This window comes from Ictalurus punctatus, chromosome 26 (genome assembly GCF_001660625.3).
Source record: "Ictalurus punctatus breed USDA103 chromosome 26, Coco_2.0, whole genome shotgun sequence".
Lineage (NCBI taxonomy): Eukaryota > Metazoa > Chordata > Actinopteri > Siluriformes > Ictaluridae > Ictalurus > Ictalurus punctatus.
Genome location: NC_030441.2, coordinates 12,781,465 through 12,796,665, shown reverse-complemented (window position 1 = coordinate 12,796,665; position 15,201 = coordinate 12,781,465). Strand labels below are relative to the sequence as shown.

Here is a 15,201-nt window from a genome sequence, read left to right as displayed (position 1 = left end):
TGTGGACACTGTAGAAATGCTGCTATAACCTGATAAAAATGCAACATATTTGTTATTTTAATGAACAAAAATTTGGCAAATCAAATGTGGTATAAGAGGAATAAAACACTTCAGGGTGTCCTGTTATTGGAAAATAATCAATAATCGTATTTGCATTTGGACCACATCATACCACTCGGTTATTTATTCTTGTCCTATGACAACATTGTGCATCGTTTTATTCATTACTTATGATTTTATAATATTTTTTATTTATTTATTTATTTAGCACATTTCTCAAACCCAAGGTCACATTACACAATAAAATATTATAAGCATAAAACAAAATAGAGAAAACCCATAAATACAATATAGAAAAGCAGGGAAGGAAAATAGATTCCATGAATGTAGTATTATATAGAATTATACAGCCATGGATATCAGCCGCTCCACAAATATTAATCTTTACAAAGTCATCAGTTACAGTTTGAAATCACGTACAAATACTAATTTCCTCTTCTAAGCGACCAGCTTTTTAAACTTTTATTTATTTATTTATTTTTATAAATTCTGCTAATCGACAGATATAATCTGATGTTCCATCCAGTCTGATTTCCCATCTTTCTAAATGTTGTGTAGTCGTGGAGCAGCGTGCTCACTGCTCCATAAAGCTATTATTGCACTTAGTGGTAAAAAATGTGAAGCACTAAAAATGGCTGTAAGGAATCACTCTATCCCCATTCTGTCATTTATTCATTCATTCATTCATTTATTTATTTATAAAATAAATTGTTGTTAATCAAAGGGTTGCCAGATTGGGCTTGTTTAAAATAAAATAAAAAACTCTGTGGCCACAAAGATCTTTTTTGAGTCCATCTTTATTTATAGAGCATTTATAGAGTTTTATGAAACCGGTCAACCCTGGTTAATGATATTACCTCGAACACAGTTAAATAAAAGGTCTGTCTAAAACTATTTTTAGATTTGTGCTTGAAAGTAAAAGCACTCGTCATAAGAATAGCCACAGCAGAAAAGTCGTGCCTGCAAGATGATGGTGAGTGTTTATGGGAGAGGATTAGTATTTCTAGTATTAGCATTTCGATTCATTATAGCAATGTCTGACTAACCAGCCTCCAGCCACAAACGGGTGGTCCTGTGTGTGTGTGTGTGTGTGTGTGTGTGTGTGTGTGTGTGTGTTTCCCAGGCTTTATGAATACGTTGCTGCATGGCCATTCACGGTGGTTGTGGGGAGCACTTGGGGTTTCCTCTGCAGCTATAAGGATCCCTCTGTTTAAAAAGCCTCTCTTTATGATTGTGTGTGTTTGAGGCAACTGAATGGTCCCCTGCAGTTCTCTGTGTGCCCACATGCCTCCCCCTGTTAACCCCCAATCTGTGCTCATTGGCTGATGATACACTCCCTGTTGGCATCATTCAAATTTTCAGTTGTTTTCCTATAAATAGAAACCTGTAAAATCGTACATATGAACTATTGAAGCACTTGAACATCTGGTTCATTCTAAAAAGATCCAGGTTGTGTAAAAACACCTACGTTTTACTCTTATGTCATTAATATATGATTTGGGTTTTTTTTCCATTGGTTAGGGGTTTTTACATCGAAGTTGCTAAAGTGAAAATTCCCATATAGTCATGGCAGCATTCCGTCATTAATGTCGTGGTGAATTTGCCTTTATAAATAGATGGCTAATGATGACCTAAAAGTAGATATAATAGTCAGGGGTGTGGTCAGTGGAGTAGCTGAACATAAATAGCTAGCTAGCAAATTGTCATTAAATTAGATAATGCATTTGGCCAGCTGCATGGTGTTACAGTAGCTATGTTTCCGAATTACATTTAAATTTTTAAAATTAAACATTTAAAATTTTAGTATGGCATATTTTGACATTTTTACTTTCAATCACATGATTTGTTGAGGCAAAGTCACATGACTTATTTTTTGATGCGCATCAAGGAGTTTATTCTGTAAATGTGTTTTCGTTGTAATTTATGCACATCAATTGAGTGCTTATGGGTTTTTTTTTTGGGGGGGGGGGGGGTGGGAGGGTTATGTGCATTTTGGAGATTTGTTTTGGTTTTTTGTTGATTTGTTGGGGGGGGGGGGGGTTGCATGTGGTGTTTCCATCCAGCAGTTTAAAAAAAAAAAAAAAGTAAAAATTCATGCACTATCCTGAAATTCACATAAAAATATGTGGCTGGAAACTACTTGGGGCTTATCACTGGAATAGCTAATACATACTATGCATTGTTCTAAATCAAGCTTTGAATAAAATTTGTAGTAAAATAAGCTGTCATTACACCTAAATAGCATGTTCGCTTGATATTTTTGTTCAAATTTATTTATCTGTGGTAAAAAATGGGAAAACAACAAACTGAAGGGGAAAAAATATATATTTGTGAGGTTAAAATGAAAGAAATGAGTGATTGAAATCTCCCTGTCAGAATAGCAGTAAAGGATGTAATAGAAATACCTACGTTTAGTCTAGTCTGAGTTATGTTTAGAGCAACCTAAATGTATCGTCAAACGTGACTGTTAAATGTTACACGAGGGAACGACGATATCACTGAGTATTCCAACATTTAGAAATGGCATCATAGTAGACACTTTGTCCATCAGTCCATCCATCTGTGGTGCTCTGTGACAGCAGTGCCTCTATCCTGTAGAGGGCGTCTTTGTCCTGCCCCCTTTCAAACCCCCACTGTGTTTATTGGCTTCTTCTTCTTCTTCTTCTTCTTCTTCTTCTTCTTCTTCTTAACCCAGCTGGAAGGAGGGAAGTGACATGCAGCAGGATTTGCCCTCTTGCCCCGCCTCTTCTCTCTTGCTCTCTTGGTCCCTCCTTCCCTTTTTGAATTCTTTCCATGTGCCAATTACTGTGTGTGTGAGAGGGAGAGAGAAGGTTAATATTCATTAAGAGCTTAGCACAGATACACACTGTGGCTGCTTTCACAGCCTCTTTCAGGCGTTCTTCTTCTACCTGTGTGTGTGTGTGTGTGTGTGTGGGGCGGGTGCTGTAACCTGAAGCCGGCATGGTATTCGGTCCAGGCACGTGTGACTGAGACATGGGGTTTGGTGAAGTGCACAGACGGATCGTCTGTCGTCACTGGTATGGTGTTGTGTATGCCGGCCGACCAGAGTTCCACACAGAGGGCCACCTGAGTAAGGAGTGAGCCACGGAGTGTGCAGTGCAGGCAGGATGGCGCTTAACCGAGTGTCCCTGCTCTGCCAGGACATCACACGCCTGTGGCTCCAGCTCAAATTGACCACAGGTAGGAGACGAGGACTGCCACACAGTTCCTTTTTAATAAGTAAATGCTGTATGCATATTGCTAAAAGGTTGAAATAGCTATCTATAACTGTATACTAATGTATTATTACGATCTGTTAGTTAGACTGTAGGCATAAAGCTAATGGACAGTGGAAAGGTCTCATTTATCATTAATGGTTAAAGGTGTGTGTGTGTTTGTGTGTGTGTGTGTGTGTGTGTGTGTGTGTGTGTGTGTGTGTGTTGAATTATGACCATTATTATGGCCTTGAATTGTGTTTTGTATGTACGGAATTGGGATTGACTGGATGTTACTGGTCAGTACATGCACTCTTTGCTAAGATGTAGGTATTTACTGTTGTCATGGTGAGCTAACAGTCAGATTGAATGGTGTCCGGTTAAAGGTTGAAAGGTTAGTGCATTAGTGTGAATTCAGGAGCTCATAACTTCTTGACATTCCAGTTTTAAAATGTTTTATTATAAATGGAATCAATATTTATTCGAGATGTTCTACGTTGTCTTCAGTATTATAGATTTAGGAGCAGTCTCTTGTTTTATCCAATTTTGTGACGTTTAAATAACTTCTTTTTTTTTTTTTTCCCCTTGTAGTTCAGTTTTTTAAAATGACTTTATGATACAGTTGGGTTGTAGTCTGTCATAATCAAACAAGTGAAAGAACATCTTGTGCCTTTTAAAGGTTAAGGGTTTGTGTCATCATAGGTTTGTGTGTGTGTGCGTGTGTATGTTTGTGTGTGTGAGAGAGGGAGGGGGGGGGTTCATATCATAACCTGTTCATAATATTTATTATATTGGAGTTTGTGTGTTTCTTTGGTCAGTGTGAATTATCCCAGTATACTCAGTTTTCAGTCCAGAATATTAATAATTATTTATGAAATGTGTACTATAAGAATTGTTCATTTACACTTTTGTTGTACAATAAATGATTTCTGTTTACTTTAGAATATTTTTAACTTTTTTGTGAAATTGTTATCGTAGTTTGGAGGTCGCATTAGCCTTGCCGTCGTCCTCGCCTTTTATCACGCTGTACAGCTTTCCAAAGTTTTGTTTACACACTCTAGTTGTTGGAGCAAAGAGTAAATTTGAAGGTAAACATCAGCCCTCTCTCTCGCGCGCTCTCTCTCTCTCTCTCTCCCCAGTTAGGTCAGTTGATGTTATTAGCATGCGTTAGCTCCTCTTTCTCCTCTGACCATGCGTTCAGTCCAGCGCTGGCATCGAATTCGGGTTTAAATTCCGACAGCCACTTTGTGTTGGCATCATCGGGCCGATGAGGCTTGCGCTTCAGAGACAAGCTGTCAGTCTTCTCAGACGTTGCCATGGCTATGGACTTGGCTCTGCCCAAGCTGCATGAGGTCACCATGGTTGCAGAACGACTCGGTTCTGGCAAACAGCGGGCCATCAGATGGAATTTGCATGATTTAGCTCAGCAGTGGATGTGCTTAGTAGTCTGTAGGTCTTCCAGAGTTTAATAGTACTGAACTAAACTTGGATCAGTACAGAGGATTGAGGTCACCCTGTGAATTATGCTATAAAATCCCATTCAGATTAGATTGTGTTGAAATTTCATTAAGAATTTCATAGTGGGATTTATGATGAATTATTTCTCAATGGTCAAACTTGTGGAATTTCAGTTTGTGGTCCATGTTACGCGTAATTAGTCATTTAAGTAATGTGGAGTCTTTTTTGTTTGTTTGTTTGTTTTTTTTCTTAGGAAGTTCCCAGCACATCTGAGGAAAATGTTGACATTTCTTATTGTTTTGTCTCGTTTCCACTCTCATTGTGCTTTTCTATGATCCATGATAAGACTAGCTAGCCAAATCAGTAGCCTCACTCATTAGCTAGCTCATGATCAGCATCCATATTTCCCAGTTGCTTGGCAACACTGTTCTTACAGCTTTTAATCAACAAGCATATCCCTGCTCGTTATGCTGTTGGGATCATTTACATTTATTTACATTTACATTTATTCACTTAGCAGACGCTTTTATCCAAAGCGACTTACAAATGAGAAAAATACAAGCAAATAATGACTTCAAATCAAACAGAACCTGTTATTAGGGTTTATTTATTTGTTTGCTTCTTTATCAGACTACTTGTATCTCTCTTATTCAAGGATTGGATGCATGTGATGGGTGAAAGAAACAACAGCATGCCGTCTTCACGTCATTGTGACCAAACTAATTGGCATTCAGCAAATGCCAGCCACAGTGTAGCCAACAAAGCGAGGCACTGCTGGAGCGTGATGTTGTTTCATATTCAGCCTGCCACACACAGACACATTCCTGCTTTCAAATGTATTCATATATTCAATATAAATTATTTAGATGTTTAGTACATGGACAAGGTGGCAAGCTGATTTGAGCTCCGGGATAGATGTTGGATTAGATAATGTTGGGATTTTCTGATTAATTTGGGGATGTTCTGTTTGTTCGGTAGTTTATGTGAACATAATCAAACTAGTGAAATATAGTGCATTATTTGAGTGTGTATAATAATATTTTGTCCATTTATTAGAGACATTCAGCTTTTTTTCCATTCTTGAACTTTCCCCAAACACATTTTTTTCAAATTTAAATTATTATTAGATTCAAGCTGCCATTGTTTTTGAGTTGACATTTTGGGATTAAACTCATTTAATTCAAATGACCAGTCAAACTCAATAATAAAAATATGATCTTTTTTTTTTTTAAATAAATTGTGATTTACACAATTATAACAAAATTTCGTTAAAAGATGAAATGGCAGACTGGATGAAATGGCGCACTCCAAATACAGAAATGGCATTGTCCTTGAGATTCTCGTTGCCAAATAATATAATACATTTAGAACAACTACCTGCCTTGCTGGATTTTCATCTATGCTCTCGCAGTGTGCCCATGCAAATCACTTTAGCACACAGCCGCCATCTTCTGTCCAAGCGTCATTTGTTTTTGAATGGTACCTTTTGACATGTCGAAACCCTGACTTTACGGCTCCTTAGACATAATACACAACATTATACAACTAGAGTAGAGATCAATGGAGACTGATCTCAGGCCACATCACACTCCTGTAATCACAATGCCTTTCACCAGACATCTAAACAGGGCATGACATTAAATTGGGGAGTACTTGCGCAAAACAGAAATCAAATCTTATTAGAGTAATCATACAAGTAATTGTATGATTATATTGTTAAGGAATCCTAGGCGTATAAGGAGCATGTGGAATTTAAGGCATTTGGCCTAGCCTGTTAATGTCGCAGCCGTTGACCTTCTCACTTTGTCTGTTTGTATGTGCATGCGTACAACTCGAGCCGCGTTCATCATTTATCACCATTTTCTTGCATTCGTGACTTATCATTACATCACCGTTGAATTCTTGCTTATGATTAGTCTGAACATGTTGATTCTTTTCCTGTAACACAGTGGCTCAGGGTGCATGGAGTTTGCGTGTTCTCCCTGTGCTTCAGGGGTTTTCTCCAGGTACTCTGGTTTCCTCCCGCAGTCCAATGATGTACGTTGTAGGCTGATTGGCATTTCCGAATTGTCTGTAGTGTATGAATGGGTGTATAATACTGTTTATCTAGCATTTTTGGAAGGTGTCAGTGATTTGTATCAGTCAGAAGTAAAACTGTCATTTTGACACAGGAAGCTTTCAGGACTGAGGACTTTGTGGTTGCCTAACTTAAAAAGGGGAAAGAGAGAGAGAACAACCATTTATAGCTGCTATAATATATTAAAAAGATGATCATTACAATAAATGTAACTGTAAAGGCTTAGTGGTTAGCACGTTTGCCTTGCACCTCTGGGGGTTTGATTCAACGCCTCCACTTTGCATGAAGGAGCTTGAATGTTCTCCCTGTGCATCGGGGGCTTCCTTCGGGTACTCCGGTTTCCTCTCCCAGTCTAAAAACATGTGTTATAGGCTGACTGGCATCGCTAAAGTGTCCATAGTGTGTGAATAGGTGTGTGAGATTGTGCTCCGAGTCCCCTGGAAGAGGCTCCAGGTTCCCTGCGACCCTGTGTAGGATAAACAGTTGGAGGGTAACTATAAAGGGATAAGAAGTACAAAGTGTCATTCATTGAAAGAATTGGAGTTGTTGGTAAACTGCTGTGGTATAAGTGGAATAAAACACTTTGGGGCCTGCTGATACACCACCCCACCCCCACTGTTGATTTCCCTACACCATAATAGCATGCCTTGACGTGTTTTGGGTCCCGTCCCCCCCCTTACTTCATACTAGATATTCCTAATTAAGGGTGGAAGTCACAACTATTCTTGGATTGTAATTAGAGATATGATGTTGCATGTCTTTTATTGAATTTTTTTTAAAACATTGTTTACTGGGTTTAGTCACTTCTTGTTTTGTTTTTTGTTCATTGCTGATTCTCAAGGTTTAAAATGATTACATCTCCAACGCATTATAAACGAGGTGAATGTAATAAAATGTTTATCTTCTGCTTGCTGGTGATGTGAGAAACAGAAAAGATTATGAATGAATAACACATGACTGAATAACTAATTCACATGCTTTGTATTGCTGTTATGTGAAAGATAGCTTGTTGGACACCTTGGTGATAAAAGATCAACTCTTCTCTGCATTCACTATCTTCAGTTTAACTTCCCGTACATTTTTAGCAAATCCATTTTTTTTTTTTATGGTTGCCAACAGACTGATGCTTTTTGAATGAATAAATGGATTCAGACCCAGTGATGCAGTCCAGCTTCTAGGTTTCCCAACACACTCATGACTTCCAGTGTTTCCACTTTGCTAACCATTGCTTAGACAGATAGCTCTGCGCACATATGCTAGTGCCAGCTGTTGCTACACCGTGTGTGTGCATTCCAGACCTGCCCATGCTTTAACAGACATTCACACCATACGCACTAATATTAATTGTGCTTGCTGCTGAGGAATCATCTTTGGACGTATTTAGGAAAGGTGTGCGTGTGTGTGTGGTTATGTATTTTAAGCACACTCGTAATCACGGCGGCTTTATTAAGTCTGTAAATAGCTCACCTGCCCATTCAGTCCAAACACACGCACCTATAATCATCTGCTTTTATAGTCCAGACAAGCTGTGACACGACCATCCGGAGAGCTCCTTAACGACATGAGAATGTATGTTTTAAACCCGGACAGCTTGTGAAGACATGATCCTAAACAAGACCGCTGGCTGGGTTCCACATGATGAACCATCCTGCAAATTTCTGTTCGTCTCGGTGTATAATTTTGTGATTTCTGACCTGCTGCAGTTCTGAGTATTATATGTTTCTGTAGACGATAGTTGCTTACCTGTAAATAATGTACACAGCGGACACAGTAGTAGATAGAGCAGAAGGGTGAAAAGATGCTAGAGTTTTTCTCCTGTGTCAGGAAACTGAAGCACCAAAGGGGTGAGAGTATTCGTATTTATTGGTATAGAAATGTTTGCTTGGAAAGGCAATAAAATGTGCTGTTGAAAAATGATGGTAGCCAAAGGGGTCATGGCTAAGGTATGTTTGAGAATGGAGGATTATTATGCCTACACGCATCTGAAGTTTGCATTAAAAGTGTAAGGGATTGTAAAAATATCGCTTAAATAACATTTAACAGCATGGGCTTCGTTCCGCGCCCTGCTTTGAACACTGGACTCTACCTCCTATAGCTAGATCTCTCGTCAGTTTACAATTCTGTAGCCCTTAGCTACGGCTAATACCACAAACTATCATATTAAATCAGAGACGTATGCCAAAATAGTACTCCCTTGTCTTGGTTTAGTTTCATTGACGTGATACAAAGCGAGATGCTAACAGACTTTGGCTGACGTCTGCCTACCAGTTGTCTCCAAAGTATTTATTCCAACCACAATGTAGGATATTTCAGAGGCTTTCAGTCTGTTAAGTGGGCTATATTGGGATTATCCATTATGCCAATATTGAAATATGGGTACACAACACACAATTTATTTAGTTAATATAAATTCTGTGTAAAGATCTTCTTTTTTTTTTTTTTTTTTTTTTTTTTTAAATTTAGTACTGCCCTTCAGAAGCTACAATAATGTATTTACATGTTTCCCAGTAGACAAAATAATAATTTACATCGATCGTGTTTTTACACCCCCCAGGCTCTTAATGTATCGCGTTGCTTTCTTGAGCATCAGTGAATGTTTGCACCTTTTGTAATAGTCGTGTACGAGTCCCTCAGTTGTCCCCAGTGGGAAAAGAAAAGATGGATCTCAACTTCATATAGCCGCTGTTGGAAAGGGGATCAAATATGCAGAAGATGCTGGAAAAGCTAAGACTGCGAAGGACCTGGAGGATTTTTCTGAAGAACAGGGGGTGGTTTAACTGCTCAGGACAAACAAGGGACTCGTGAACAACTCTCACAAAACATAAAAACAGTTGTTGATCATCCAGGTAGCGACACACAGTATTAAGAATCAAGCGTATGTAAACTTGAACTGGTTCATTTGTGTAAATTCAGTTACTGTATAGTCTTTTGGACTATATGTAAACCACTCAAATTGTCTTTTGTCTATAATGGTACCATAAATGCTCTCTTGTTTATTCTGTCCTCATCCATTTATCAAAAGAAACATTTGTCATGATATATTTCAAGTATCTTTTTGTGAATTATAAACGTACTAAACCATAGAAAGTTTATGGACTGATTTTATATTAGCTGCTGGCTAATATATCTTCTGTTCGCATCAATTAGTGTTAGCAACAACTGGGGGAGAAAAACAAACAAGAACACCAGTCCTGTTTTAAGGATGTCTTTATGTGATGGAAATAGCAGAAATGTTGCTCTTTTAGCACTGAGCGACACACATGCAGTAAGAGATGTTGTTTTATTTACATCTTTAGGCTGAGGAAGTTACCTCAGTGATTCCAAACATGTTTTGCTAACTCGAACAAAATGTTCTTCCTGAGGTGGACAGTTAAGATTAATAACCAAACACTAGCGTTTTGTTCTGTAACATCACCTGTCAAAGTGATTATATTTGTGCTGTAATAGTTCCTGTTGAAACTTCTATGGCTTTGTTAGCTCAAACAAATCATCTTTCTGAGGTGGATTATTAGCATTAGGAAAGATGCTAGTTTTCCTTTCTGTTACGTCACCTTTTTGTTTTCTGTTTGTTTTTTTTTGAGCTCTAGTAGTTCCTTTAGACTTCTATGACTAAGGTGTGGTATTCAGCCATCACATACTTGCATTTTAAGAGTATAATTGTTTTGTTGTTTGTCTTTAATCAGGGCTTGTAATGGTTCCGTGAGAGATTACTGAGCTAAATGTCACATTGTGGAGTGTCAGCTGGAGTTTTGTCATTCTGCCTGTAAACACAGTTAATAGCAGGTTAGCTAGCAGCAGCTTTTATCTCAAGGGTTTGAGTTGTCTGACTAACGCAGGCTGATAATCAAAGGGCAACTAACCACTAATTTTTTCTGTGCTGTGATTAGCTATGTAGGATCTAGTCATACTAGCCTCGAAGCTATTCTTGCTCATAAATCCAAAGTTAAGACACCGAGTATGTTTTACCTCAGCGTTTCCACAGAAAAGCAACATGCCTGTTAATCACATTTAAAGATGACGTTTAACCCAAATTCTGGGAAGGTTGTCTTCCTTCCACAGCATTTTTGTCCGTGGTTCTTCTAAACAGTCATCACCACAGATACAATGCTGTTGGGTATTAAAGGCAACCACATAAGGGACAGTTTGGGATTTGAAAAATTTTCTCCACAGAATAAGAGCAGCATGAATATTAAAAATGAATAGAGAAAGCAGTGTTATCGATTATTAAGCGTTTTCACACAGATCTAACATTGCTTATAATAGAAAATTATAATTCGCTGAAGTAATTTCCAGACACACACACAAAAATATATGTATATATAAAATACACACACACACACACACACACACACACACACACACACACTGATCAGCCATAACATTAAAAGCATTGTCGGCTGAAGTGAACAGCATTTGAGTATCTCATTATATTTGTACCTGTTGAGGGGTGGGTTACTGTATATTAGGCAGCAAGTCAACAGTCAGTTCTCAAAGTTGATGTGTTGGAAGCAGGAGAAATGGGCAAGCATAGGGCCAAATTGTGATGGCTAAACGACCAGGTCAGAGCATCTCCAAAACTTCAGGTCTTGTGGGGTGTTCCCGGTATGCAGTGGTTAGTACCTACCAAAAGTGCTCCAAGGAAGGATGAGCGCCCAGGCCTCATTGACACTGTGGTGAATGATGACTAGTCCACTTTTAAAAATGTATTTATATAAACAAACAGATGAGTACTGGAGTGACTGAATACATTTCTGACAGAAAACTCGTTCACTTGATACTTGATATGAGCCATGCTTATGCATAAAAAGGTTGGTTTAAAAGTGTCCAGTGAAAAGAGTATAACTCCTAAGCAATATGTGTGTGAAATAAAAACGACTTGCCTTTTGATAGGCTGTGTAGCAGGTGTGTGTTTAAAGTGTCTTACGTGTGCTTTTATTCTGCAGCTGCTGTGAGTGTTTGCTGTCTTTTTATTGCAGGCAAACTGATGTGCGCGCACACACACACCTGCGCAGACACACGGGCACACTGCAGTCTACAGCAGTCTGTAAATCTGCTTACAGTAATCCATTTCTCACCCCATACATCTAAAGCTTACTGTTTACCTCCTGTCTCATGCAGTCGCTTTTTCCTCAAGGTTTAAGACCTTTTCTCTTAAATCTCTTCACTTTTCCTCTATGTTCTCTGCATTTTCACACTTGCTATGTATCTTGTGCCTTCTTCAGCACCACATTTCACTCTCTCCTGCTTGTCCTGTTCATCATTGGCTAAATGCAGCATACAAAATGTCCCACTTGTGAGGATCGAGTGATCTGAGGGTTAAGTTGAAGTTATTCTCTTATTTGTGTGTCACTTTGCTCTCTGTTTTTTAAATTTTTTTGTACCGGACATGAATAAGCCTCAGGCATGACTGTTTAATGGAATCACGCTGTCGTTGTCTGTGCTAAAAATGTTCTCTCTCTTTTCGTCTCTTCCCTCCAGATGAGATCATGCAGCAGGAGACGAGTCCGCTGTGCGCAGCAGACATCAGCCCTGACCTCAGGAAACGCTTCGCCTTCCTGTCAGGTGAGACGGATCCCACAGCTACCCCCAGCTGCTCAAGATCGCTTTGCAAACACTTTTACAAGAATAACTGCTTTTCTCATAATGCTGAAGATTAGCCTTTTGAGTAAGTGGAAGTGATCCTGTGGAAAAAAGTGGAAATGCAAAGCAGGCTGAGCTGCTAACACTGCCCATCGTATCTTCCTCACACTTCATGCATGATTATTATTATTATTATTATTATTATTATTATTATTATTATTATTATTATTAATATACTACAGCTCACATTTGGTTGAAGATACTATATATAAATGTGAGCCCCTAGAAAGGAAATCTGAGCTCTTAACAGCTCTTACTCATCACTAAGCAGCCATACAGAAGTATATTTATAGAACATTGAGTAGTGAAAATTCAGTTTGGTGTGTGTCATGTCATGGGGGTTAGGAGTCCATAGTCAGCATTGTTTATTTATAAATGTGCACACGGTTTGTGCCACACATCATGCAGTGTTTTAGCTATTAGAAGATATTCTAAGACATTTTTATAACCCTTAGGAAGTTTACAAACGTGTTTCCATGCATCGACAAAACGAAAGTGTGCGTTCCACTGTGATTTACGGTGGCGCTAAAGTGGAAAACACTTTACAATTGTTGCGCGTTTTTGATTTTGCTGTTGCGTTTGGGGTTTGTTCAGATGTTTTGCACTTTAGGGCCACCGTAGTAATTCAATCGGCTACTCCAGAATGAATAATTATTAATATTAATACTGACTCCATACTCCTAACATCTGAACTTGTAACGAATTCACCAGCGTGTCAGGGAGGAAAGTGGGGTGAAACATTTTCTCTCCCAAGAAAAAGAAAACTCCAAACGTGAGCACGAACAAGCCGATCTACAACGCATCCCTCTTGCAGTTCAAAACAGATGATCACATCCAAGATGGACGAAAATTTCTTCCTGGCTGAAATTCTAAACATGCAGTACTCCTATTAAAAAGTCTAGAATTGTTTTTTGTTTGTTTGTTTACTACATTTTCTTTGTTTGTTTTTCAGATGCATTATATCCTATCGACCAATTAGAACAGGCTTATAATAAAAGGTGGAGTCTTAAATCTTCCAGATCGTTTTATTTTTAAAGTAGCATGCTAGCTAGCTTTTTTTTTCGTTTTTTTTCCAGCCGCAATTGAAATTTCTGTCCTGATTTCTAACATTAAAACAATAGCAAACTGTCTTCTTCCAAACGACCTGTAACAGCAAAATACATTAAAAAAAAAAAAAAATTCCTGTAAATGAGACAGTTGAGACAAGGGATTGGCCGAAATATGGGCGGGACCTAAAATAAAATGTGCGATTGGTGAAAATAACTACTAGTCTAATAATTTACTAATATAATACTAATAATTTATAGTGACTGTCCTCCGTTCACTGAAGATACCAAATTACAACACTGCTGTCTGCTTTTACTGACGTTCAGTTACATGGTGATGAACTGCTCCAAGTGGACAATTATTATGGGCTAAAGAAAAAATCTTTGGGGCTACAGTCCCCAATTCCCAGGCCAGGTTACGCCCCTGGTGAAAAGTAAATTTGCACTGTCTGTCATGTGGCCACTTCCTGTGAAATAAGGCGATTCCTGGCCAAGTTTAGCGATGAAAACCACCAGACTCTTTAGTGAAAGCTAGAAGTCTGGCTTGTGAGTATGTAGTTGACACAAGAAAACAAATAAATTGCATTTTTTTTAAAAAAGTTGTTTTACGAATCCAAGACAAAAAAGTGAGCACAGATTAAACAAGGCAGTGTTATTTTGGATATTAATATATGTAAAGCTACGTCTTCAGAACTTTGCAGATACAGGAAGCCTTTTCCACTGCTAAGGAGGCAGAATATTGAAGAAGCGAAATCCCATATTCCATACTTTTTTTGTTTGTTTGTTTGGTTTTATTTATTTATTTAGAAGACCCGGCTGCTATTTTGTCCTGAGGTGTACAGTCCAGGAAGCCATTAAATGACCTTAGCAGGGGAGTCACAGTTCACTACCACATACACAAAGCTACCGAACTCTAAGTTCGATACCTACATGTGTCCCAGTTAGGACCTGGTTCAGGTTCAGTCATCCTGAATTATTCAGGGTTTCCATGACACTGTACACTGCAGTGCTGCTGGGAAGGAGACTGAAAGTGTGGAGAGGCAGAAACAACCTAACAGGCCATAAATTGTGTGCATGTTTGTATCTTTGAAGTCAAGGTTTCTATATTTTCACCAGCAGTCTGTCCATTCATTATTGCTTTTAAGATAAATCATCTGTGTTCAGAGCTCTGTTAATGATGTGTCTCTGTTTAGCTGCTCTGAACTGTAGCCACTGCACTGGTGTGGTTTTTGTGTGTGTGTGTGTGTGTGTGTGTGTGTGTGTGTGTGTGTGTGTGTGTGTGTGTGTGTGTGTGTGTGTGTGTGTGTGTGTGTGTGTGTGTGTGTGTGTGTGTGTGTGTGTGTGTGTGTGTGTGTGTGTGACTGACCACTGATCTTGCCTTGCTCTTCCACCCACAGTAAATGACAGACTTACCCTACCAGTCTCACTGTGTGTTTATATAACATGCTTCTCTTTTAGCCATTTCCCTCACGCTCTTTTTCTGTCAACTTTGATCTGTGTTTCATCTCATATCTGAAGTTTACTTCATCCTCATTTTGATAACAGGGAAGCAGTTTGTTCAGTGGTGAAGTGTCTGTGCCAGTCCATCTGTGTATTCTGTATGTGTGGAGGCAGAACAGAGGGCCAAATTGACCTTGTGTTTGTCCCTCACGCGTATTCATAAAGCCTGGGAAAGACACGCACACACGCTTCCAGCAGATGGGCC

General features: G+C 38.8%; 1 protein-coding gene across 9 annotated transcripts in view; it reads left to right on the top strand.

The window, feature by feature from the left end:
• Positions 1-15,201, top strand: part of mcf2la (mcf.2 cell line derived transforming sequence-like a) — an 80,358-nt gene that overhangs the window by 18,152 nt on the left and 47,005 nt on the right. For 8 of the 9 annotated variants that reach the window (XM_053676362.1, XM_017458075.3, XM_017458080.3 and 5 more), the window contains exon 2: positions 12,289-12,372. In XM_053676362.1, coding sequence (XP_053532337.1) covers positions 12,289-12,372 — 84 coding nt within the window. Of the gene's footprint in view, positions 1-2,876; positions 3,262-12,288; positions 12,373-15,201 lie in introns of those variants that run through there. The other variant, XM_017458077.3, reaches the window with a different exon arrangement.